Consider the following 27,725-nt stretch of genomic DNA (forward strand, 5'->3'; position numbering starts at 1 on the left):
AATACTGAGTGCTGTACATGCTCATACTTTTCAGTTGGCCAACATTTCTAAAAATCATTTTTTTTTTGCATTGGTCTTAATTGATATTCTAATTTTCTGAGATATTGAATTTGGGACTTTCATTAGTTGTCAGTTATAATCATCAAAATTAAGGGAAATAATCATGTAAAAAATATATATATATATATAAGTTTCACTTTTTGAATGGTATTACTGAAATAAATCAACTTTTTGATGATATTCTAATTTTATGACCAGCCCCTGTATATCTAATGTAAATTTCATAAGTTATTATACAGTAAGACAATTTGATTGTGATAATTTTTTTATTGATTGTCAACAAAATGGGGCCATTCAAAACCTTTATAAAGTCCTCCTTCCTCTGTAAACGGTCTTCTAATGGCTGACACAACACATGCAGGTAACACATTAAGGGCTTCCTGATGTGCCTGCACAGAATGCTATAGGCCCAGCAGACAACTTGTCTGTATGCTGTCAATATTGATTGTCTTATACCAATGGCGTCAAAAAGTGTGACTTACCTAGTGTGATCTACCTAAATATAGGCAACTTGTAATTGAAAAAAATAATAATATTCAGATGGTTTTAAAATGGTTTTCAAATCTTTAATATACTATGTGTTTATACATTCACATATTTAGCTTAGAGTAATAAATGATCTCTGCTCTAAACACACTCATGTCTGCAGAAAGCGTTTAAGGAGTAAAAGGTGAACTGAGAACCGAATTGAGCTGTAGTGTGTATGTGGCCATAGACAAAGACTATAGAATACTCAAGACATGTCACTCGTATGGTTTTGAATGGGGAAAAATGCAACGCTCGATCGCAGGAAGCCCTGCCTTCTGAATGAAAGAGGACTGCACATGCTCTAGCCTGAGAAATGCGCTTTTTATAACGCTATTTGAGCAAAAGAAACAACATTTATGACACAGTTGTTGTTCGATTTCATTGGTGATTTCAAATATGTAATTTAATCGTAAGCTTAGTGAACAATTTTGGAGAATTTGATGTTTCCCCATACAAATGCCCGAGAGGCGTTTCATAGATGGACGCCGAGTGGCATGACTTGTCTTAAAGTAAAGAGACTTTACCAATACTAGCTTTGCTATTGCCTGATTACGTTATATGTGTGTATACCTGTAAGCCAGGTCTCTCACTTAAGACACCTGCCCTGTTCTCCTCACATCAACTCAATGTGTCTCCTCTGACCGTTGTTCTGTCTAATCCTGGCCTGTCCTGCTCTCCAGGCTCATCATTTTATCTGTGGTCCGTTATAGGAGTGTAAATAAACATTTAAAATTTCCTCAGCATCCGAAATGTCATTGGGATCCATTGTTTTCGACTCACTGGCGTCTCTAACCTGGAATATGCCCTATCTCTGATAACTCATAACCGGTTCGAATATTCACATTTTACTGAATAAAACTATCAATCAGACATACAGACAGTCTTTTTGTTTTTAATTAAGTTTTATAACATGATGAATGTTGGGGCTAGTTAGCTTGCAAGTATCTTATTTTATGATATTATAGTTTCAGTCTTAGTTATTGTCAGCTAGAGGTGGCGCTCGTGAGTCTGAGAGATCTTTAAATCTGGCTTTTTGTGAATCAGAAAGCTCTCCTGTTGATTTCTGTTTTAGCTGCAGATATGGATACCTCCTTTAACATTTGTGTCTGCTTGCTTGATTTGACTTTGAATTTTCTTCTATGGCATGCGCAGTGGGTTTTGTGCATGCTGTTTTAATTAAAATGTGAATGCTTTTTGAACTGGTTGTATATTAAAGTGCAACAAGGTACATGTTTGACATTAAGTTTGTTAGTAGTATAAGACATGGTTCTCAGGGCTTTTAAACAGTTTGTTTGTTTGTTTCACTTTATTTTACTCTATATCCACTCAGTGTAAATTCGTCAGCCCTGGACTCAGTGTTGATCTACCAAAATCAATCAACACATCCTTGCTTTAATTGAAAAAGATACAGAAAGCTTTACTTTGTATCTTCATCTGTGTGATTAATTTTGGTTTCTGTATGTTTTCTTCAATATGGCTTATTCTGTACAAGTTTCAGCTTCTTTTTTTTTCAGTTTCATGAACTCATGAAACTTTTGTCCAATGAAGCTCTAGACACTCGAATACCAAATGCAATTGTCGGCACAATTTGTAATGTCTTGTATTTTCCTAACAAGTTAAGAGTATTGTGCATTCCTAAAAAATACTTTAAGAATGTTCTTTTCTTTTTCTTAAAGTGCCCCTATTATGGATAATAAAAGGTTCATATTTTGGTTTTGGGAGTCCTCAACAACAGGTTCACTGTGTAATAAAATGTAATATGACAAGCACAACTAATGTCGATTTTAATGAACAATAATAGCCATTAAAGTATAAGAGACTTATGTAATAGGAAATAAAGATAAAAGCAAACAAATTAGTCACATTAACAAAGTAAGCGCTGTATTATGATTAATAAATAAATAATTTATGAAAAATAACTTTGTGCTCAACCAAAACGATATGACCTGGAAAAAATTATAGATTCATGAGACCAAGTTAGATTTACCCAAAACGAATTTTACTTCATGTTTATCCTCTACAGAGACATCAGAGCCAGTGGCAGATGTCAGAAGGACTAGCCGCGGTGAGGCTGCTCTCAGTGGGATACACGAGCACTGAGCGCCCGCTGAGCGCCTGGAGCTCACGTCGGCGAAACTAATTTTCAAACAGGCACTTTCGTTATAAATAAACCGCAGATTTGAGTTTTAAACAACTACATTCTCACCTGAAATACTCTTAGAACAGCACAATAATAGTAATATTTTGAGGGTTTCCCCTCTGCCATTAACGCTCGCTTCAAGTAATAACTTTATACTAATAACTTTATACACGGTGCATTTCAGATTTAAAGCTTTGCAGGATGTTTTCATTCACTTAGAGCGGTTTTACTCACTGCATGAAAGATCATTTTCAAAAATACATAATTGGGGCACTTTAAGATAAACTTAAGATTTAGTGTAACCCCCAACTTGTCTTGAACTGTTTTAATGAATTTATTTTATTTAAACATTACAGCATAACACTAACTACATATAATATTACTACTTTATGAGAATGTAGCAAATAAAATCCATATGGCATTATATCACATGCATTTTATATATAAAAAAAAAATTATGAAAAAAATCAGTGTTTAATAAATAAATATTAATCAGTTCATAAATCCAACCTCTGGTGTGAAAATGTAAAAATGGTAGAGTCCTCTGAACTATTCATGGTTTTCCTGGTCACTGTTTGGGTTGTGTTTCTTTCAGTAAATACATTTTATGTATCATTCTTACTGTTTGGGAATTAAGACATGTCTGAGGATATCCTAACTTTTAAGAGGTGATTTGTTTCTTAAGAATTTTTGGGAAAACAATGCTTTTCTAAATTGTTCTCAAATTAGAAAATAAGAAAAAAGCAGTTAAAGAAGAAATTTCAACTTAATGTTTAGTGAATCTGGCTTCTGGTGTCTAAATTATTGCGAGATCAGCCACAGCATTTAAAAAAAAGTGAAAAGCATTGATGCAGAAAATGTCATTGAACTTTTAGTTACTAAACAGCTGATGGTTTTCCTGTGTTACACGATCAGTGCAGTGAGTTTCAGATGCTGCCGGTCACATCCGGGCTCATCTGTAAGGAACTCGCTGACTAACAGAGGCGTAAAGGGACATTTTCAAAGTCTTTAATTAGAAAAATCAGTGTGTGAAAGAGTAAATCCACCAACACTTGAGAGGAATGAATGATGCATTGATCATGATATTCCAGTTCCCCGACCTTTACAGAGGTGAGAGGGTGGGGTGCCAGATCCTCTGTGGTGGGTGTGTTCGCCCTTCACTTCCTCTTCCTGAAGATGCTTAAAGACACTTATTTATTGCAAAATCATTTTTTCCTTTGAGATTGGAAATTTTACAGATTCTAAGATAGTTCACAGTGCAGTAAATACAAAAATATAAATCAGAAAGTACAAACGAGAAAAAAAATAAACATCTTCTGGCAAATTTTATACATGTATCTATATATAAACCAAGTTAGTGACTGTGGTCAAGACCGGCTTTACCCATCACCTCCTTATTATACATTCATGCATTTCACTGATATAAATAAATATGACTCACATCACTGCATACAAACGGTCAAAGTTCATTAAGTATGAATTACTCTATGATGTTTGCTCTTATGGAGCTTCACAGTTTATAGTGAACACTTAACTAAAATAATTAATTGATTGTGAAACAACGCTGTGAGTCAGCTGCTCACAAGACTCCTCATCCTCATGCTGTTTTGCTCATTTTGACCCTGAGAGGTTAATGTTATTGTATTGAAATAAAACATACTGACTTTGCTCACACAGGGTTTAACCACTTCAGATAGATAGATAGATAGATAGATAGATAGATAGATAGATAGATAGATAGATAGATAGATAGATAGATAGATAGATAGATATTTCCACCTCCTGACATTTGTGATTTTCTCAGTCAAAAATGACTGCCATACAAAAATATTGCGTAAAAATTTCTCATTTTTATTTCTCATCGATATTTTTAGCAACTTTTTTCCTTTTCTTTTTGTAATTAGCATAGATTTTGTATTTCATTCTGATTGATCTTAGGCCTCATTCATCTCAAAGTCAACTTTGGCAAAAATTCTCAACTTTTTGTTGTATAAACAAAACAAGAAGTTGAGAAAACTCAAAAATCTGCTGAAGCTTGCTCAACTTTTTATTTTTTTACAGTGCACAAATAATGTCTTTGTTTTCACTTAAAACCTGTGGTGCACAAGCTCAGATCAATGAGACGTACAATTAATCAGAAATATAAAACCTGTGCAGCTGACTGAAAGAAAACTAGTCGATAAAAAGACTAAACCCAGGATTTGACAATCAAAACTAAGTGTTGTGACACTGATGGTGAAATTTTAGTTGAACAGTGTGTCACAATCTTTCTTTGCAATAAATGACTCCTGATTTGATATTTCATTGTCTAATGTAATGTAAACATGACAAATAAAACAATCGTCACCGCTGTACATTTTGAAATGATCTTGATCAAATGTAATTTTCTACCTATATTTTTAAATCCTACATTATAAATTATTAAGCTTAACACTAGTCCTTTGGAAATAACAATCACACAAGGCTACACATGGAGATATAAATTACATTCATTACATAAGATAGCAGTCAAACATTTAGACAGATCAGTTCATTCATTTCCTCTCTAAAATTACACACATATAAAAGTCTGGGAATGATGCGGTGATCAAAATGCTATACAAGTGAAGACTCTTATATATGAGCCTCTTTTTATTCATTTATTTTTTGTCCACTAAAATTCTTAGTAAATTTTGTTTTTTTAAATCTATTAAAATATTGATTTATTTTTTTAGCTAAACTGTTTAGACTCCTTTAGATCAAAAGGTTGTTTATGATCATGAGGAACATAAAGTTTGTGTCCAAATGTTTGACTGATCACATGACAAAAACACTGCTGGTCATGAAAAGAACAATAAAACATCCTAGAATCTCTCCACATCCTGAACTCTCCCACATCGACCTCGTGTGTTTTCATACACTTATGACTGATGACTAACTGGGCTTTTATGAGAAGCTCTGTATTGCACAAATACAGTAAACATCAGGAGTATTTACCATATACATGACCCTGCAGCACAAAAGCAGTCATGAGTAACACAGGTATATTTGTAGCAATAGCCAACAATACATTGTATGGGTCAAAATTATACATTTTTCTTTTATGACAAAAATCATTAGGATATTCTGTAAATGTCTTACCATATATATATATCAAAACTTAATTTTTGATTAGTAATATGCATTGCTAAGAACTTAATTTGAACAACTTTTAAAGGTGATTTTCTCAATATTTAGATTTTTTTGCTCCCTCAGATTCCAGATTTTCTAATAGTTGTATCTCAGACAAATATTGTCCTATCCTAACAAACCATACATCAATGGAAAGATTATTATTCAGCTTTCAGATGATGTATTAATATCCATTTAATAAAATTGCCCTTATGACCGGTTTCGTGGTCCAGGGTCACATTAACTCACATTTCAAATCTATGAATGATTCATCAAGTTATTATAGAAAAAACTCTGAAACCATCATTAAACATCAAACCACTCGCAACACCAATTTGAGCTCTGAACTAATTCTATATGGCAATGATAATCAATAAAATTCATAATATTATTAAATAGGGTGTGGATGATAACCGAGGTTAAAAAAGCTCACTTCCATAATGTACTTAAAACGTACTAATTTTGTTTTTAATATACAAATTATTCTTTAGTACTTAACATGAACTTAAGATCATCTAGTGTGCTATTTTGGGACACCATGAATATGAACTACAGTAAAATGCATTTAGACACCACTCGAGTGTACCAGAGTATGAAAGATGGGTTCAAGTGTACTACACGTGGTAACTAAATACATTTTTTAATACAGAGATAGTACTTTAAAAGCGCATTTTACTGTAGTTCATATTCATGGTGTCCCAAAATAGCACAGTTGAGTACACTTAAGTACTACTAAAGAATAATTTTTTGTATATTAAGTACAAAATTAGTGCACTTTAAGTACATTATGGAAGTGTTTTGTTTTTTTTAGCCTGGGAACTTCCAGGCAATACTTTCAAAAGTTCAGTAGCTGGACATGATAGGCTGTGAGCAGCAGTAACGGCGCAGGAGTGAGACGCAGCGCATCTGATCGGCTCATGCTGAGCTTGTATTGCCTGACCGTCCTATTATAGCCTTCCTCTGAATACTCACATCTGTACTCCCCTTCGTGAGTCTTGTTCATGCTGTCAATGAGATACAAACAGCTCTGCTCAGAGCGAACACACTTCTCACGTGTTTTACCGTGGTACCACTGGTATGAGGCATGGTTTGATGTCACCGGGCAGAGAAGGAAGTGTTTAGAGGATGGAGAGACGAGGATCACTGGAGAGTTGTCACTGATTTCAGTCTTAGACGGTGCAGCTTCAGGCTTATCTGTGGAACAGATGGTCATGGGATGCATTTGTTAATTTTTTAGTATCTGTAAAATCTGTTCAAATTTTGTTTCAAAAACGTGAGCTGTCAGCAATGGCAGATGAAACTAGTTGATTATAAATGTATTTCATTCAATAACTATACATTTAAATATAAATATAATGGATTATTTGTCTCAAGATGGTTTTGTTAGAATGGGCCCATGCTAATGTCAGACTCTAGGGATGCACGATATTATCGAACTGATATCGGAATCAGCCGATAATCAGCCGATAATCAGCCGATAATGGCCGATAATGTAAATATCGGCATTATCAGTTAGGACGTTCCCTAAGAAGACAGCTGCCTATGTCGGAAAATAATTTGGATGCGATTAATCACATCCAAAATAAAAGTTTTTGTTTGCACAATATGTGTGTGTGTACTGTGCATATATATATGCATGTATATATAAAGACACATACAGTATATATTTTGAAAATATTTACGTTTATATTTGTATTCATATAATTTATATTATATATAAACATTTAATAAATTAACATTTTCTTAAATGTGTGCGTATTTATATACACATAGTAAATAAACACATACATATATTAGGTAAACAAAAACTTTTATTTGGGATACGATTCATCGTTTGACAGCACTGCTATTATTATTATAGCAAAGTCAAAATCTAACAATAATTATTTATTATTATATTAATATTAACTAAAGCTGCAGTCCTTAAGTGTTGGCTCTTTGTCGCCATCTCTGTTTGAAACCTGCAACTGCAGTTATTTGCGGAATTATTCTCTTTACATGGGTTGTGCGTTGAATCTGTTTTGAGGAGTACAGCGGGTAAAATAAGTATTGAACACGTCACCATTTTTCTCATTAAATATATTTCTAAAGGTGCTGTTGACATGACATGTTCACCAGATGTCGGTAACAGTCCAAGTAATCCATACATACAAAGAAAACAAAAAATAAATTCAGAAATTAAGTTCTGTGTAATAAAATGGAATGACCCAGGGAAAAAGTATTGAACACACTTACTGAAATTGATTTAATACTTCATACAATAGCCTTTGTTGGTAATGACAGCTTCAAGATGCTTCAATATGGAGAAACTAGTGGCTCAGGTGTAATTTTGGCCCATTCTTCCACACAAACAGTCTTCTAATCTTGAAGGTTCTGTGGGCCTCTTCTATGAACTCTGATCTTTAGTTCTTTCAAAACATTGGCTGGACCATTCTAGCAGCTTTCCTTTCTTTCTCTGAAACCAATCGAGAGTTTCCTTGGCTGTTTCCTTGGCTGTGTCTTTGGGATCATTGTCTCAAGACACAGCCAACCTGGTCATTGCCGGTTTATGATGAAATCTTGCGGATTATGGCCCCAGCAGTGCTCACTGGAACATTCAGAAGTATAGAAGTCCTTCTGTAACCAATGTCATCAGTATGTTTTGCAACAATAACGTTGCAAAGGTCTTGAGAAAGCTCTTTGCTTTTACCCATCATGAAATGTTTTGTGTGACACGTTGGTCATGAGACACCTTTTTATAGGCCATTAGTTGGGACTGAACCAACTAATATTAATTTCCACTGACAAGGGGCAGGATTGCTTTCTAATTACTGATAGATTTCAGCTGGTGTCTTGGCTTTCCATGCTTTTTGCACCTCCCTTTCTTCATGTGTTCTATACTTTTTCTCTGTGTCATTCCATTTTATTACACACAACTTATTTTCTGAACTTATTTGTATTGTTTTCTTTGTATGTATGGGTTACTAGGGTTGATACCAACATCTGGTGAAAAATTCATGTCAACAGCACCTTTATAAATATATTTACTGAGAAAAATGTTGACATGTTCAATACTTATTTTACCCGCTGTATATGTGGCTGTCAGTCACCACACCGGTTTGGGTACTGTACTTAGGAATCACAGCCTACGTCTTGAAATGTATGAACCAAATAAGAATTTTCACTAAATATTGTCATCTGAACAATTAAGTAACAAATCTGCCACTTTTGTTCTGACCAACTGAGGAAAAAAGCATTACAATAAATCGCACTACCAGAGCAGACGGTAATGTGATGCATTTATTAAATTGACATAAATTGGTATATCTGAAAACATTTTGTTTCAAAAACACTTGAGCTGCCAATCTCTTTGCAGAGCAACAACCTAGATAGCAAATGAAGCTGGTTGATTATAAATATACTGTAGTTCAAGTAGAAATCGTTGAATTAAAATGGATAATTTGGCTTAAGACAGCATTGTTAGAATGGCCACATGCTAAAGCCAGACTCGATAATTAGACGTTTTGTGAGCAGCCCTATCAAAGTTGCAGCCAATGTAGAGCGTCTCAAATCAGTCTCATTTCAGATCGGATGCTCGCTAAAAAGACAGCTGCCTATGTAGGAAAGTAGTACGTATATACTAAAAAAGCAAAGCCTGATTCAAAGTGAGTAGAAGACATGGTAGCCTTTCACACCCGGGCTGCACGATGTGGGAAAATATGTAATTACAATTTTTTGTTTTTTTATAAAAATTGTGATTTTAAAAATTGACAATAAAAGTTAATACTGATTACTAACAAGTATAAAAAAAGAAATTGTAATACTTCATAAACTATTATTTTACATTATAACTGTAAAATTACAATGCTAATACTTCTGGTTGTCTTCATTTTCAAACATTAAACCATTGATTGTTTATTTGGATGAAAAACAGCCTTTGAAGCTTCCCTTTTAAGCACTTCTCATTATAAGTAAGGGAAGATGGTTGGTGTGTTTTGCATAAATGCATGACACAAACTCAGAGCAGAAGCAGAGATGAGTTGGTGTTGTAGACCACAGCACTAAACCTGAAACTGTGTAGAAGGTGGTCTAAGTTTGCTTGCAATGGAACCGTGGTGCGATTTACAAGAACATTTTATTCAGCCCTGCCTTAAAATATAGTTCAGGAACAATCACATTCAGATTGAGACCAAAGTGATCGTGGCTAGTGTGAAAACCACCAAAAACACCCAATAACGAAAAGCCATACTTACTGCAGTGTTTGATATCCTGGACTGGGTTTCTGTGGAAAAGAGGACACATAACTGAGATGACGATTGTTATATTTTTATACTGCTCATGTGGTCGAGCAGGTAAAGTTTTTCAGTGGTTGAGGTTTCAGGATGATTGTGTATGCATTCTACAAGTCAAGTATTACTAGTGCTTAAAATGATTTGAACAAACCTCAAACAACGCAACACAAGTATGAAACTTTAGCGTGTAGCTCATTCTGCAGATCACAGAGACCCCCAAACCAGCATGAAACCACTTTACAATTACCCATGACACTCCAGCATCACTGCACAACTCTCTCAGTCTATTAAAGAACTACGACGAGCTTCAGTGACAGTGGCTTTGAGCTTTAGCTTAAAATACGTGTGTAATCAGGAAGGAAGCAGATGTGTGTTCATTGAGGTCTCACCCTGCTGTAGAGGTGCAATGCAAACCGTCCCAACCGCAGTAGGGGTCTCGAGATAATCTGCATTCGTTGCACTCATCTCCATACACATGACATGCCTGTAGGTCAATCTGAACGACCTCATTACTGGAACTCACATACAGACGCCTCTGAGAAATAAACACGATAATTAGCTGATAACATGATTTATATGCTTAAAAATTGAAGATCAATCATAGATTTCAAAGAACAAAATAAAGAAACTAGCCTAATAAAAACAAAAGACACAACTGAAGTTCTCCATATGTCTACATTCAGAGCAATTGAAAGTAAAATAAAACAAGTATAACTGTAGATTGCTCTGTGAAATCCTGAGCTCATTGTTAATACAGTTATGATCACTGGCACACTGAATAACATCTATATTTTTGCATCTGGCAGAAGCTTTTATTCAAAGCGACTTGCATTCCATGGAAAATAATCATTTCATCAGATCATGCGTTCCCTGGGAATTAAACCTATGACCTTGGCGTTGCTAGCGGCAGGCTATACTGTTTAAGATCCGCATCATTACTTTTAAAAATTGTATTATTGATTTTAGGTACTTTAGGACACTATATGTTCCATTTTAACATTTTTTTTTACGGTCTTATTTAATTGCAACCAGTGATGGGCAAGTTACTTTCAAAAAGTAATTAATTACAATTACTAATTACATAATCAATATTGTATTTAAATTACTTTACTAATTACTCTGTCTGAAAACTTAATTATTCAAATCACTAATTAGGCTACATCTTAAAATACCTATAAACCTTAAAGCAAAGACAATAGAAATTAAACTCAATTATATTCTTTCAATCTGAGTCAAACATAGAATAGTTAACATTTTAGCTTTAAAACAACTGTAATACTTAAACATTTAACCTTCTTTAAATAGAAATACTCTACAAAATGTTTGAATAACAAAAAAGCTTTAGAAAAGTTAAACAATACATTTCAGTTTGGCAAGATGTTCAGGAAAAGCCCAACTAGTAAAATCCGTACAGGTTTATGTAAAAATAACACGTTAACTAATGTAGGTACGAATAAATGACAGAAATGATCTTCTCCACTGAATAAAGCCGTGTCAGATCACGCTGTTCTTCTGAGGTAAATTCCAGCTTATGCTTCTTTCAAAAACTATGATTAGATGAATCTTGATTATTTTCATTCATTATTCATGTTCGATTTGAATTCGTTCATTTAAAAGTAGACACTTCAAGCTTTCAGATACAGGATTTCATACGGGCTTTTATAATCAGGAATATTTGTTTTTGATTACTTAGTAACGTGTTACACCCAACACTGATTGCAGCCATGAAATGTATACAATTTAACAACAATTTACTAAAAGTTGAAAAAAACAATTTTTTTTTGAGGACCCTATGAAATGTTTTATTTTTTTCTCAAATTTTATTTTTATTTATTATATACATTTTATTATATATACTTGTTTTTAACCAAATTCTGTGTCTTATTTTATTCTGCATTTCATTTTAATAGTTTAATGAAATTTTTATAATCAGAAAGCATGTCTAATCAACTGAATTCATAAAAACAATTTATTTATTTTCCTTTACAATAATGATTATTTATTTTTCAGAAATTCTGGTAATCAAATGAAGGTTAACTTAAAACTTTAATTTAATTTATCCTTTAATCCTTCTAAACCTTTACTTTTAAAGTTAAATCATTCAAAACGGTGGTTTTATTCCTCTAAAAATAATGTTTTGATATTATTAGTTTTAGAAGTAGTATAGTAATATATTTCTGTCACAATTTCTTCAAGTTGAACCAAACTTTTATTTTGATGGGTTGCATGAAGATGTTTTTGCTGTGTGTATATGATATCAAGATATCAAGCAAGTCATAGGGCCCTAGTACTTCTGGCATTCCTGCTTTGCTTTGAAGTGAGGAGTTGGGTGTTACTTTGCGTCGTACCTTCGAAGTGTCCAGCAGCATGCTGGTGATGTGCGTCCCTCGTTGAAACGGCAGATACTCCGCAATCACAAAAACAGGCTCTTCCAGCACTTTATGAACCCCTCCACTTTCTGTGAGAAAATATTACATCAGGACAATTAGTCTGCATAGGGAACTACCTAGTAAGACAGCATGCTATCCGTCACACGCACATCACACAGAGATCTACTATTCACATGAAGCTTTACATTACATGTTGCTTTTACGTGAAATAACATGCTTTAATTACATCATCTTCACTGAGCACGCTACAATGCATTCTGCGACTGTGATATATTAGGTAGCATAATTTTGCTATATGGTGTTATAACATCTGATGACTAACAATGACATCTACTTAGCTCACTAGGGTTGGAAACTATTAGATTGTGCAACTTTGATAACTCATGCTACACTCCTCATAGTTATCATTCATTCAGCCTCAGTCGTCTGACTTTATCAATGATTCATTATATTTCTCCTTGTCATTACATGAACCTGCAACAGTTAGTCATCTAAATGTGGAACTGATAGGAGAATTTAACTGGTTTAAATCAACACGAAACTGCATTTACATCCCATTTATCCTCTGTTCTGAGTGAAACAGGATGTTTGATGAGAAGCACTTCATTATAATCGACACATATGCACAATTGACCAGCATTAATTGCTTTGTGATAATTTTCATAGAAATTAATTCATTATACATTTAATCATTAATTTAAAAAAAAAAATCATTGAATTCCTCAGGATTCACGTACCTAGAGACAGAAGCAGGACGGTGTGGCCTTGTACCCGGTCCACCTGTATATGAGTGTAATGGCGGTGTTTGAACAGCAGGGGGCCGTTCTCTGGCATCACCCGATCCTTCATCTCTGGACGATCCTTCATAAACCCCAGCACTTCACTGCTTAGACGAGTACTGTCCTCCACACACTAAAGGAACGAGTAGTTTATTAGAACGAATGGGAAAGATAATCATTACTGTTGTTCGGACTACACATCTCAACAGTCATGTAAAAATCTCATTCTGAATCTCCATAGACAGAGAACTGAGAGTAATCAGATGCTGTTTAGGTAGCACTCGCGCATTAAAAGCATTAGGGCCAGTTTTACTAACAGCTTGCACCAGCACAAACCATCTTTTGGCGTTAAAATAGTACTGTCAAGTTTTACTAAACATGCACAGTGACGAATTAGCGCTGAAAAGGCGTGGAAACAGTTATTTTTGCGCCTGACCTTATTGAATATGCATTTGTAGGAGTTCAGACGCAAAAGTTATGGGAGGAGAGTACTCAAATGAATCACGCAACGAGATTTACTAACGTTTGCGCTCGTCAAATTACTGGCATTTGCGCCATTATTTAATGCCTAAAAAATCATGTCTTAAAATATTTTGCACTTGAAATGGCTGCAATTGTTGTTGCAGTGAATAGAGAGCGCGTGGATTTTTCCTCACCTATTAATTTATTTGGACAGAACATATAGTTTGCCAAGCCATGTTATTTTTTAATTTGCTTCAGGAAATAAAAGACGACTTGGAGCCCTCAACTAGGAGTCACGCAATACCAGCTCTCTTGCAAAATGTCTTGCAACCTTTAATTTTTTTGGCCTCTGGTTCTTTTCAACATACTGTGGCTTCTTTATTTCTTTATTTGCGACTCCGCTAATTTGCGCTGCACTTGGTATATTGCATTGGTCGATATGTAAATGAGATGTTGCATCTGTGTTCTCTAATTTGCATGTTGTTAGTAAATCACCCGCAGAAATTTCCCCACCCATCGGTGCTGTTTTGGAATTGCACTCTGGCGCTAATTTGCCCTGTTTAGTAAAACTGGCTCATAGTTGCTTGTGATGTTTAAAAGGACACAAAACCCCAGACTGAGTGATTGCATCATTCAGATTATGAGATGAGCAGTTCATTTCTTCCCTCATAAAACACATTAAGTACACAGTATTGCACCTTTGTGTTTTATTACAATATTGAATTGTCTGTGACTCAGATGCTGTCATGTGATTCATCTGGAGATGTTTGTTTTGGCTCAAAACTCATCATTCAGTGAAGTGCCAATGAGAAATAGGAAAAAAACACTTTTGAGCTCTGTAATGACAACTGAAAGCACATCTGTGATTATCTTAATGCTTTTATAGTAGGGTTGCACAATGAATCAAATTTCAAATAGCACAATTATAATTACAGATGCCACAATTATATAATCGTTCAGAATCCACTTATGTTATTCTGTGTGGTTAAGATGTGTTCTTTTCTTTCTACGTTATCTTAAGTGTTTTTGCATTGTTTTGATTTTAGTTTTAGTATAGCATTATAATACCATGCGTATTTTTACTTTTTTATTTAAAGAAGAAACCAATCCAATGTATAGTTCACATTTGAGGCTTAATACTATAGACGTTGTGTGTTTTCAGCTTGTTTATTTTCATCTAAAAATATGGCATGCAGTTGCTTCAAACAATGGCATAAACATCATTCAATGTAAATTGTGATGATCGTAAAAAATAATAGCAATTACAATTTCAAGGGAATAATCGACAATTATGATTTTTGTCATAATCGTGCAGCCCTACTTTATAGTCACATTTACTGTAGATAATCAGAGCTGGATGATAATGTGTGACCCTGGACCACAAAACCAGTCTTAAGAGTCAATTTTTCTAAATGTTTTTGATTTATCTGAGAGCTGAATAAATAATCTTTCCATTGATGTATGGTTTGTTATGATAGGACAATATTTGTCTGAGATACAACTATTTGAAAATCTGGAATCTGAGGGAGCAAAAAAATCTAAATATTGAGAAAATCTCCTTTAAAGTTGTTCAAATGAAGTTCTTAGCAATGCATATTACTAATCAAAAATTAGTTTGATTAAAAATTAAAAAGCTGGACGAAACAACTCAGTTGAGATTTGCTGTACAGTATATTATATATTGCTTAAGTGACAGGATTAATTTTACCGTTCCAGGCTGGTGTTTGGCAGGAACCTTGTCGGAGTTGAATTTAGAGGAAGTGAAGATTCTGCTGATTTCAGTCATGTTATAAACGCACACAGCACTCATGTTCCTGCAAACAGAGACAGAGCTTCACATTTGAGACACACGCAACAGCTGCACATCCTCTCTTTATTACATCAGTGTTTGTGGAACTGTGTCAAATGACCGATGTTTTCTGGACCTTTTAACACGACTCGCTAACTCGCTAACAGTCATGTTTGCTTTTTACACTGACATGACGGCAAATTCAACAGACTCAGCATTTTAAACAGATACAGATTGGAGTTTCGTTGATATTTACAGACATTTGAATCAACTATAGAGGCCAGTGTTGAGGAAAGTTACTTTTAAAAGTAATGCAATAAAATATTGCGTTACTCCCTAACTAGTTGTGTTGCTTTATATGGAAAGTAATGCATTGTTACTTTTGGGTTACTTTTTCTCACCTGGCCTGAACTTGTATGTTTTTAATATAAAAAAATAGTATTTTTGGCAAATATAAAAGCCCTTTCACACCAAAAGTGGAATAATTAAGCCTGAAATGTAAATGCAGATCAAAACAAACCTTTCAATTGTGCTGCCGTTCTGGATTGCATTAAGAATAAGATGCAAGAGAAGAAAGTTCAACACTCTTACTTGATTTCTCTCAACATGGCAATACGACAGCTGTCAGTCAAAAGTAACAGTTACTTATTTGAAAAAGTAACTCCAATATTTCTTTCTAAATTAAAAAGTAATGCATTACTTTACTTGTTGCTTAAAAAAGCAATCTGATTACAATAACGTGCATTATTTGTAATGCATTAACCCCAATACTATTAAAGTCACATAATGATCACCTAAAATATAAAGCATGAGATGAAGTTTTTGTCTTACCAATAGTTTCTGAAAAGGGCATAAATTTTGGTGTTGTTGTCTGTGTCCAGTGTGGCCACATCTATCATCTGAGTGAATTCATATCCTCTCCCACAGAACAGACGGGTGTAAATCATGGACGTCCAGCTGTTCTGAAGCTGATTCTTAGATCCGCCTCTGTCGTTCTGAAACACATTGAGTTGTGTTTAATTCTGCATGTATTCAGTGCATAGGGTGAGAGTCGTATGGACTACTTTTATGGTGCTTTTTGGAGCCTGAAAGCTCCTGTGAGCCTTCAATGTGTATAAAAAATCAGCATGAGGATTCTGCTAAACATCTGTTCTTCCACGTAAGAAAGTTATACAGATTTGGACTGACATGAGGGGGTTAACAAATAGGTTCTGCAAGTGTTTCTGCATTGCACATTGATTTTAAAAAGGCTGAAATTTCACAAGAATTCTCAAATGATATAATGCAATCAAGAAAATTGAAACCTAAGGACCAGGAATCTAGATCACTACCCTGATTTATGATGCAAAAAAGCCACTTTATCGATACGTCATCTTGTAAGAATCAATTTACTAGAAAATATCTCAAATGCATCTTTTCAGAGCTTTGATAACATCTGAACTCCCAGAACCTGCATTTGACATCATCAGCAGCTGAGCTTGTAATTATATAAATGCTCCCTTTAGCACAAATGTGGCTGAGTTACAGAGAAACATCTTTATTAAACATGCAGGTGTTGCCATTAGCCAAGTGCATTTCACACCTACTAAAATAACACTTGTCACATTTAAGGAGGTGAAAGAGCGCAGAGGAAATTCTGTTCATAGTTTGTTACTCAGACGCAGGCAGTGCGCTGAATGAGACAAAACAGTAGTAGAGCCAAAACACTGCATATAGTCGCTTTTTAGTGTAAGTTAGATGTATATTGATTTTATCAGACGATGTCGTGATTATAAAGCAGGATTTAAGGAGTATAGTGAGAGTGATTCCTGGTTAGCATGTAGTATTAATGGGTCATGTGTACTATTTATACTTGTTTTATGTATGACAACAGAAAATATAATGTGGACAGCTTTATTGAGCATTCAGTTGTATTCCAGTATGTGACAGTTCATAGAGTAGAAGAGATCTGAAATGAACGCAAACTTGACGAAATAATATGCAAATTAATGTGATGTCACCTGCCACAAGTCTCTCAAAATCCTGTGGAAAACACTGGCCATACACACTTATTGTGTTTAGAGACAGACATGCAAAACACAAGAACATCCGACTGCATTTAGTGCTGCTTACTGACAGACATGTGATCAGATGTCGATAAATGGGCTGAAAAACAGAAGTGATACCTATACTGTGCTTCAGTTCCAAAATATACTCACAGCCTTACATGTAATATATAACCCTGACCATTTCTGCTTTTTTGTGTTATTTTATATATACTGTATCTGAAGTAAACATTAATATAATGAATATGAATATACAGTATATAACTGATTTGGAACGACATGGAAGTAAATGATGTTCATTTTTGGGTGGAGTATCATTATCAGATTAGGCAAGGTCAGGACACATCTCTAATTGCAATCATAACTTTGTGTGCTGTAGTATAACTTGGCTTCATGTTTTCTGGTGTGATTCTGCTCACCATGCAGCTCTGAGAGACTCGTGGAATCCACTGCTCAGATTCACCGTCTTTACTTTCTTTGTCTTTCCTGTCTTTCTCTGTGAAGAAGGAATAAACTTTGTCTTTGTGTTGTCCTTTACCAGCGATCAGCTTCAGGTATGTTCGCTCTAAAGACAAAAAACAGCGCTGTTTAGAATCAAACCAGTATCGTTCTGATAATGACATGAACAGATTTCAGTGAAAAAGTGAAATTCTCACGATGGCAATGAACCACTTTAACACTGAAACATGAGGGTAGTATTGTTTAAACTAATTTCTCACCCGAACTAATCGACTGAGACCAAATGTTGTCATTTTTGTTGTTGCTTATCCTGTATAACCCCTTATCAGGCTTGGTAAAGTACAGCATATTACCTGAAAGACAGAATATAGAAATCAGACAGGACGCCACATGTAGCATGTAATAAAAATAAATGATTTTCATTTTTTACCAGAATGAAAATGTGGTGTACAGACTGTTCAGTGGATTGCCCTGTTATCTACACTGTCTTTTGACTTTCACCACCAACAAGACCCTAACAATCTCATACAGTGGGGAAACATTATTTGATCCCCTGCTCATTTTGTACGTTTGCCCTGACAAAGCAATGATCAGTCTAGAATTTGAATGGTAGGTTTATTTGAACAGTGAGAGACCATAACACATCAAAAAATCCAGAAAAATGCTTTTCAAAAACGTTATTGATTTGCATTTTAATGAGTCAAATAAGTATTTGATCCCCTATCAATCAGCAAGATTTCTGGCTCCCAGGTGTTTTATACAGGTAAGGAGCTGAGATTAGGAGCACTCAGCTTGTTACCTGTTTAAAAGACATCTGTCCACAGAAGCAATCAATCAGATTCCAAACTCTCCACCATGGCCAAGACCAAAGAGCTGTCCGAGGATGTCAGGGACAAGATTGTAGACCTACACAAGGCTGGAATGGGCTACAAGACCATCGTCAAGCAGCTTGGTGAGAAGGTGACAACAGTTGGTGCGATTATTCGCAAATGGAAGAAACACAATATAACTATTAATCTCCCTCAGACTGGGGCTCCATGCAAGATCTCACCTCGTGGAGTTTCAATGATCATGAGAACAGTGAGGAATCAGCCCAGAACTACACGGGAGGATCTTCTCAAGGCAGCTGGGACCATAGTCACCAAGAAAACAACTGGTAACACACTACGCCGTGAAGGACTGAAATCCTGCAGCGCCCGCAAGGTCCCCCTGCTCAAGAAAGCACATGTACAGCCCGTCTGAAGCTTGCCAATGATTCAGAGGAGAACTGTCTGAAAGTGCTGTGGTCAGATGAGACCAAAATCCAGCTCTTTGGCATCAACTCAACTCGCCGTGTTTGGAGGAAGAGGAATGCTGCCTATGACCCCGAGAACATCATCCCCATCGTCAAACATGGAGGTCATGGAAAGAGTTTGGCACATACTGTACTACGCAAGCATCTACTCAAGGCTGGAATAACCAGCCCAAGTTCCTGTTCCTAAAAATAATAATAATCATAACAATACTGTATTGTACTCAGCTAATACGGATGTGCCAAACAACACAAAGCAACTTTTTTTAGCATAACAGACTGATATTCAACAAATATAATAAATATTAAGAGCCAGATTTACTAACAGCACAAACCCTCTTTTGGCCTTTAAAAAAAACTACTCTCAGAATTGACTAAAGACAGTAAAAATTTAGATAATTTTTAATTGTAACTATGGGATATGTTGACGAGAGAGATGTAGAAGTTTTCACTATGAAGCTCACACTGGTGATGTGATGAGAACAGGGCCTGTAGACACAGAGTAGGTGTTATTTAAGGGGAAATGGGCAATTGCTGTAGTTATTCTGTTCTGAACATCAAATCCTTTGTTTTCCATCAAATCAATTCTAACTAGTTGGTGGAATAAAAATATTTGGACTTTATATTTAAAAATTACCTCAAGTTAGCATCAGGTAGCTTTATTATAATTTTGTAATTCATAATTATTGATTATATTCTTTTTTTTAATTTTGGGTGGGGGGGGGGGGCACTTGTTAGAGGCTTTTAGCGTGCAGACAGCAAGTCAGCACAGACCTGAGTATAGCGCTTGTTTCATTCCTATTACAGTAGTTAACCAAATGATCTAGAGAAGCTACGATAAAAGTGCTACCGCCAGACCCGGAGATCGGCCGAATGGATTCAAAAACGGTGAAACTCAACTGTTTAACTCTTGGGGAGTTGGAAAATGAGCCTATTTTCAAGTGGAGTGTTCCTTTAAATAAGGGTTAACATGAGTCTGTACACATCTATATATGGAGACAATCTCTAGACATCAGCACACGGAAAGGTCTGGTTCCTCTGCAGTTTCCTCATCAGCAAACCACTGATCTAAACACAACGTTACAGAAAACTGCTTGTGTTGAATGTGTGAAGAATTTAGACACTTACTGTAGTTCAACCAAAAATGACCATTTGAATCTAAATACTGCAAGACTTTCCAGGAACCCAAAAAGAGGCATTTATAGCTGTATATCCAGTTGGCTATTTATAACAGAAGATTTTAATTCCGTCTCCTCATGCAATGCAGCATACGTGCATCATAAACGCACAAATGGACTACTGTTAAAATACTTTAATGGTGCTTTTTGGTCATTTTTGGAGCTTAACAGTCATTGTATGGAACAGAACAGCTTGAACATTCTACTAAACATCTCCATTTGTGTTCTACATGAGACAAAGTCATATGGGTTTGGAAATGACATGAAGGTGAAGCGTTAACATGATATTGTCAGCTCGTCGTCTATTTCGAGTTGAACATTAACAATGAGTTATATAGTATCAGCAATAAATGATATCATGCAAATGCATGAACTTCATTGTGAGCATCAGCAGCAGTACTGGGTTTCAACACGTCTGCAGTTTCCAGATCCACTGCTAGAACAAGCAATGTTGCATCATGTTGATGAAACACTATTTCATAATGTCAACTCTGTCTATTTCTACAGCCCATGTGGCTCCGAAAACAGTAGTTTTACCCAAGAATAGTGCCTCAATATTTCAAAACACCTGCTGCGAGTCAAACAGTTGCACTTCTAAAAACATTTCATTAGAATCTGCATTCAGAACCATGGCAGACAGAGATGGAGAGGAAAGGAAAGTAGGAGTCTGAGAAACCTAACCAAGCGCAGCCTGCTTAATATGTTCCTGATTCTAATATTAAATACTGTAATAATGCTCCACTCTGCTCAGCTATGTGGAAAACAATATATTAGTCATTATCAAGAATCTCTAAGTGGGCAGTCAAGAATGTCTCTCATTCATCATTTAACATTTAATAGAGATATGGACGCTGAATGCAGCTTTTCATTCAGATATGACAGATATTCAACAAGAAATGAAACTGCCATTATTTTTGCGATTCTAAAAATATGTGCAAACATGCATGCACATGAATGCATTTCAATACTTATTAAAATGTGTAATACTCACCAACAAGTAACGACGGCTCATTAATATCTGGCTCATAATGTTCTGACCTGAAGCAATTGATCTGAGAATAACTGGAGTTCTGGAACAAAAGACATGGCTCAGTTTCATACAACCCGAATTCTGGAAATGTTGGGACGTTTTTTAAAATTTGAATAAAATGAAAACTAAAAGAATTTCAAATCACATGAGCCAATATTTTATTCATAATAGAACATAGATAACATAAATGGAGCCTCTGCCCAGCTTTACTTCTGAGAGACTCTGCCTCTCTAAGACATCCCTTTTATAGCTAATCATGTTACACAACTGATGTCAATTAACTTAATTAGTTGCTAGATGTTCTCCCAGCTGAATCTTTTCAAAATGTCTTGCTTTTTCAGCCCTTTGTTGCCCTCGTGCCAACTTTTTTGAGATCTGTAGCAGGCATCAAATCTGAAATTGAGCTCATTTAGTGGATAAAAGTGTAAAATGTCTCCGTTTAAACATTTATGTTCTCTATGTTCTATTGCGAAGAAAATATTGGCTCATGTGATTTGAAAATCTTTTAGTTTACATTTTATTCAAATGTAACAAACGTTTCCAGAATTTGGGTTGTTCTTTCACATGAGTTTAAAATGCATACAGTAAAAACAGGACATACCAAGTTACAGCACTCTGTATTTCCATCATGTGATGTACAGATAAACAGGAGATTTCCATCCACACCCTCTCTGAGCAGAGAGATCCTGTGTGAACAGTGCTGCTGGAAAAACCAACAGTTAAACAGCTGTCAGTGACCTTAATGAGACACAAACTACCAGCAACCCCTGAAACAACACTGTTTATAATGTTCAATTATGCATAATAAAAGGTGTGTTCATGTAAACACACCAAACCTTAACCTGAATTTTTACTGAAGTGTGCATATGTTATATCTGACAGGAAAGCATCCTCCTGTGAATGATTTTAGGAAATATATTGGACATAAAAGCGTATTAACATCTTGTGCATCTGAAGGAGTATTGAAAACTGCAAATATGAGAGCAGAATAATACGTTTACCAAAGACATTTTGGAATAATCTAGCGTTTTAATGCTTTAACTTCTACATTATTTTTACAACTCTCATAACAATTGGAAAACTCATAGGATTACACTGTGATGATATTACTAGAGAATAACCTGAATTTTTACTTTTTTGTAAACATGGTCTTCTTGTTCGGGGTTATTTGCATGTAACTAGTTAAACAGGTTATGTCAATAAACTACAGTATAAACACTGAGCAAAACCTGATCCTGTGGGAAGCGTGAATATCACAGGGTCATAAACATCTTCTGTTCTTTAATACTTACAGAGTTGCCTGAATCTTTGCTTTCATCCACACATAGAGGCACATTCACCTAAACAAGGATCCAAACATAGTGCATCAGACATTAAACAGAACAATGACGCTGTGCAAATAAAGGATCACAAGAGAAGTGACGTCTTCATGCTTGCTTATGTTCCACAAGCCACTAACATTATACTTTAAAAAGAAAAAAAAATTTCTTCAATGTTTTGCATTGAAAAAGCTACATTGCATAAGTTTTTGCATGATCATTTTAAAGTAAAATATCATGTTTCTCTTGGCAGATGAACTAGAGTAATCAGCCGCTGGGAACCGTTCAGAGGTCATCTACTGTATATACACACATGATAAATATGACTGTACCTGATGGGGTTTGGAGGCGAGTGTTGGGCTGATGGAGTAGAGGATCTTGGGTCCTCCGACCCAGGTGATATTGTTACCAGAGGTTCTGACGAGCTTTACCAAATTAATATTATTGTTTTCAAAGGAAAACCTGGTTATCCCTGAAACAGAGAGGCAGTGTGAAGTTATAAAGTGTGCAGTGTATTCAAACATTTGTGATTAAAAAGATCGCTAACACTTTATCTTAAGGGGTCCTTGTTACACGATACATGTACTATTATAACAATAAATTATGCAAAATTACATGCAACTCTAAGCCAAACCCCAATTAATCCAAACCATATAGTAAGTACATGAAGTTAATTAATATTACTCAGTACTTAAATGTATAATTACACTGTAACAAGGACAACAAAATAAAGTGTAGTGTAGTTTAAAGCGGTTCAAGTGATACACAGAAATGCAGAAGAGAGAGCTGTGAGTCTGAGATAAGAGACTGGGGGTGGTTTGGTGGGAAAAACATGAAGATGTGACATTAATGTGACTAGAAAATGAAACACGGTTAAAAACATCATTTATTCTGACTGTATTGGTTTATTAATTATTTTCTATTATTTCTATTTAACTATTTTTCTTCTCTCTTTTAAAGGCTTGAGTTGACATCAAAATGTTGTATCGTTCAATATAAAAATTTGGATCTAAGCATGATATTAATATCTATTTGTCTATATATTTCAACAAAACATGATCTAATATAATCGGTTAGTCTTTTTCTTGACATAAAGATGATCTTGAGAGTAAATATTGAGTAAATATTAGCTTACCTTCATTGTTCACCGTCACTCGAGCATCATAATGTAATTTTGATGAACTAACATATGAAATATATATCAACAAAACACAAAATAACGTCCAGTCCATCTTAACTTGAGAGTTGATGAAACGCTTGAATGATCTGAGACTTCCTTCGTTTCAAGGCGGGGCTATTATTGAGTTAACTAACACTCGTCATCACCGAGGCTGAAACAGAGGGAGTAATAATTCTACTCAGTTTTATTATTAAAACGCTATTATTTGTTCCTGAGGGACTAATAAAAAATGTATGAGCTCCAGTATAACTGCCTAAAGCATTTTAAAACCACTGTAAACAGAATGTAAATAAAACAAATTACAGTTTTATAATAAAATAAATTAACTAAACTAAAATTAGAAATAAAGCACAACTTGTCCACGTGTCGCCATCATCATAACAGACAGAGATGCGTTCTTAAGGTTTATTAGTTGGTTTTAGCGTTATATTTGAGTGATTAACACAAGCGATGGGAATTATTAAAGCAGCCAAATAAACTAACCGTGTCTAAACTAACTCTGCGACATTATATTACTCTTCTTGTAAACAGAAACTATGTGTGTGCTTTTTTGACCCCCAATATATATATATATAGTTTGTGACAGCGCCATCTAGCCGATTGAGGAGATTTAATCATCAAACAGATGCAAAAAAAACTAGATCCATGGAAATTCATTTTTTTATCTTTCCATCTTGTTTTAATGTAAGAGCTGGCGTTAATTCTCTATAAAACTCTATTTAGCTGTTTTTAACATTATCTGTGTAAAACGGTTCATTGTGCTGCTGGATGTTGTAAACTGGTATTTCTATTCAAATTATTTAACCTACTAATAAACACTCATTTGTAGCACACTTTATCTTATAAATCTCTTTTTCTGTGTCGATCGCAGAAACAGATTCTGACAGGATTTTCTCTGAGGTGAACTACTTTATATTATAGCCTATATATATATATAAAACCGATAGTTCCGGTCCTTGGTTCTGATTGGTTGAGATGCGTAGAAGCTGTTGTTTTATTTATTTATTTTTTCTATTATTAAAGCCAAGTTCACACAGTTCGGCGACGAGCGTCTTTGATGCATCGTGGTGTAGTTCACACATAAAGACCGCGGAGCGCCGATCACCCGCCAAGTTCACACTACACGACTTTACACGTCGGCAGATCGCTCGTTCAGACTACATGACTTGATTGTCTGTCTATTAGTCGTTGTGGTGTTCACACTACATGACTTTATGTAAATGATCCGCAACCAGGGGTTATACACACTACACGAGCTGACAACAACTCTGTCACCCAACTACTCGATTTGGTCCCTAAACACAGTTTGCAAAGAGCTTGATTGAAAGGTGATCTGACCAATCAGAACATGCCTGACAGCTGGCCAGTCTTCATAGCAATACATGTTAAAACGGGGTGGAAAAAAAATCTACTGAATTGAAACTTTTTCAATATAACTAAATATAAATATGTGCGGATGGTTAAGCTGTGCTGTTGTTGGCTGCCATGGTAACGGCAATATGCTGAGGTATTTAAAAGTGCTTGTTTTGCTTACCAGAAAATCTGCTCATGCACTGTATGCATGGCTTGCAGCTCTAAAGTTAAATGCTGAGTGTTAAATAATAAAATAATATGTTAAAAAGTGTGCTCTTATCATTCTGTGGACAAAATGAACTTCGGCCCGATCGGGAGCACCTGTATGCAGCTCATCTGTTAACAATACAGGTTAACCGCCAGCTTCATCTCATCTTCCACTCATTAAACTATGACAGGTCCTTTACTGCAAAAAGACGGTCACTGCGACACTGTAAAGTGATGAAAATATGGCGCTATGTGCTTTTTAAAACCATTTTCATAAGTTTCATGTTATATTGTGGGCTCGGAAAATATGTAAATGCGCATGCCCAGTAGCCGCAGCTGTATCCCTTCTAGCCTTAATCACTAATCAGACAGAAGAGCAGATTAACTTCGGTGGACTTAAAATGGTGTGTTCCGCGGTTGAAATTAAACACCTTCTGATGTTTATTCATGTTCATTTCGTGCATTAAGTAAATATGAAAAGATCGGTTCACGTGTTTGAACTGAGGCAATACAGTGATCTGTCACGACACATTGAAGAGCCACAAAAAGGTATTTATTGATTGAATTTCTTTAAAAATGCCTCGATTTAAAAGCTGAGTCCTGAGAGCTTGTTTCATATCAGCAGTAACCTGCTCTGTCTTCTCTGTTGGTGTGTGGTCAGTTTCCTCTCTGCTCTGAGAAGTGTTTTTCACTGCGTGAGAACAGTGTAGTGTGAGTGTTTGTCGGTCATGGCAACAGTAACTATTGGTGGTTAAGAAAAATTATAGCAGCCAAAAGCCTGTGAAAGATGCTTATGTGCAAAAATATAAGCCTTTTCTTTAAGCGAAGTTGCTGTTGTTTTTCTTCCGGTGACCTCAACCCAGCTCTCTCATTGGCTGTAGCTCGTCACCACACCTGACGCCACGTGATGTCGAGTCGGCCGATCGCTCCAGATATTTGGCATGCTAGATATTTGTTTGGCGTCTGTGAGCGTCTTTGATGCGTCGTTGTGTAGTTCACACATAAAGATCGCGGAGCGCCGATCCCCCGCAGATTTTCCCCCGATTACAGCCCGACCTGTCGGCGAGCTCGTTGCAAATCGGTCTTAAAATCCTGTAGTGTGAACTACCCTTTACTGAAAGTTATTTAAACTATTGAACTGTTGTTGTATGTATTTGTCCATTTTATTTAATTTCTGTATTTTCTTAAATGGGTGTGTATAGAGTATTTACAGTGTTAACTTTTAGTTTTAGTTATTTTTTTGTCGCTTTGGATAAACGCATCTGCTAAATGATTAAAAGTAAAGTAAACGTATTCTTATTATTCTGAGACTAAATTTCTGACTGCTACTCCTAGAGCTTTAACTCTACAGACTCCAAACTCAGCCCAGATCTTCTGTCCGTCTGTCTGTCTGTCAGAATATCTGTCTGTCTGTCTGTCTATCGTTCTGTCTGTCTGTCTATCGTTCTGTCTGTCTGTCCGTCCGTCTATCTATCATCTGTCTATCTATCTGTCCGTCCGTCTATCTATCATCTGTCTATCTATCTGTCCGTCCGTCCGTCTATCTATCATCTATCTGTCTGTCTATCGTTCTGTCTATCGTTCTGTCTGTCTATCGTTCTATCTGTCTGTCCGTCCGTCTATCTGTCCGTCCGTCCGTCTATCTGTCTGTCTGTCCGTCTGTCTGTCTATCGTTCTATCTGTCTGTCCGTCTGTCTATCGTTCTGTCTGTCCGTCCGTCCGTCCGTCCGTCTATCTGTCCGTCCGTCTATCTGTCTGTCTGTCCGTCTGTCTGTCTGTCTGTCTGTCTGTCTGTCTATCGTTCTGTCTGTCCGTCCGTCCGTCCGTCCGTCTATCTGTCCGTCCGTCTATCTGTCTATCTGTCTGTCTGTCCGTCTGTCTGTCTATCGTTCTATCTGTCTGTCTATCGTTCTGTCTGTCTGTCTATCTATCAATCAATAATCTAACTCTATCTATCTATAATCTGATTATATCTATCTATTCATCCATCCATCTATCATCTATTTCTAACGTCATAGCAACAGTCTAGCAACTGTCCAAACCAACCTAGCAACCACCCCGAGTACCCTAGCAACCGCATAGCAACACCTTAGC

At 35.7% G+C, this 27,725-nt stretch overlaps 1 protein-coding gene across 4 annotated transcripts; it reads right to left on the reverse strand.

The window, feature by feature from the left end:
- Positions 1–3,716: 3,716 nt before the first annotated feature.
- LOC306843290 (semaphorin-7A-like) lies at positions 3,717–24,181 on the reverse strand. Of its 4 annotated transcripts, none has more exons than XR_013781829.1 (15): positions 24,027–24,181; positions 23,224–23,363; positions 22,865–22,912; positions 22,174–22,275; positions 21,534–21,612; positions 18,334–18,426; positions 18,034–18,179; positions 16,401–16,564; positions 15,489–15,594; positions 13,277–13,451; positions 12,498–12,607; positions 10,539–10,684; positions 10,111–10,139; positions 6,663–7,072; positions 3,721–6,401 (listed from the first exon to the last, which is right to left on the reverse strand). XR_013781829.1 is itself a non-coding variant. In XM_079374677.1 (14 exons), the coding sequence occupies exons 1-14, from the start codon at positions 24,121–24,123 to the stop codon at positions 6,714–6,716; spliced, it is 1,794 nt and encodes a 597-aa protein (XP_079230803.1). In that variant the 5' UTR covers positions 24,124–24,181; the 3' UTR covers positions 3,717–6,713. The 4 variants fall into 4 exon arrangements, 2 of the variants coding, with proteins under 2 accessions (XP_079230803.1, XP_079230804.1); XR_013781830.1 differs by having other exon boundaries at positions 3,904–6,401; positions 22,174–22,272; positions 24,027–24,162; XM_079374677.1 differs by having other exon boundaries at positions 3,717–7,072.
- Between the last annotated feature and the right edge of the window lie 3,544 nt (positions 24,182–27,725).

This window comes from Barbus barbus, assembly GCF_936440315.1.
Source record: "Barbus barbus genome assembly, chromosome: 23".
In the NCBI taxonomy this organism is placed as follows: domain Eukaryota; kingdom Metazoa; phylum Chordata; class Actinopteri; order Cypriniformes; family Cyprinidae; genus Barbus; species Barbus barbus.

Bases quoted from the DNA above. Each gene is read 5' to 3' on its own strand.
- LOC306843290 (XM_079374677.1), bottom strand. From the start codon at position 24,123: ATGGACTGGACGTTATTTTGTGTTTTGTTGATATATATTTCATATGTT. The intron at 21,613-22,173 runs GTATGTCCTGTT...CTTTTGTTCCAG, and splicing joins ATACAGAGTGCTGTAACTTG to AACTCCAGTTATTCTCAGAT. The intron at 13,452-15,488 runs GTAAAATTAATC...TCGTTCCTTTAG, and splicing joins CCAAACACCAGCCTGGAACG to TGTGTGGAGGACAGTACTCG.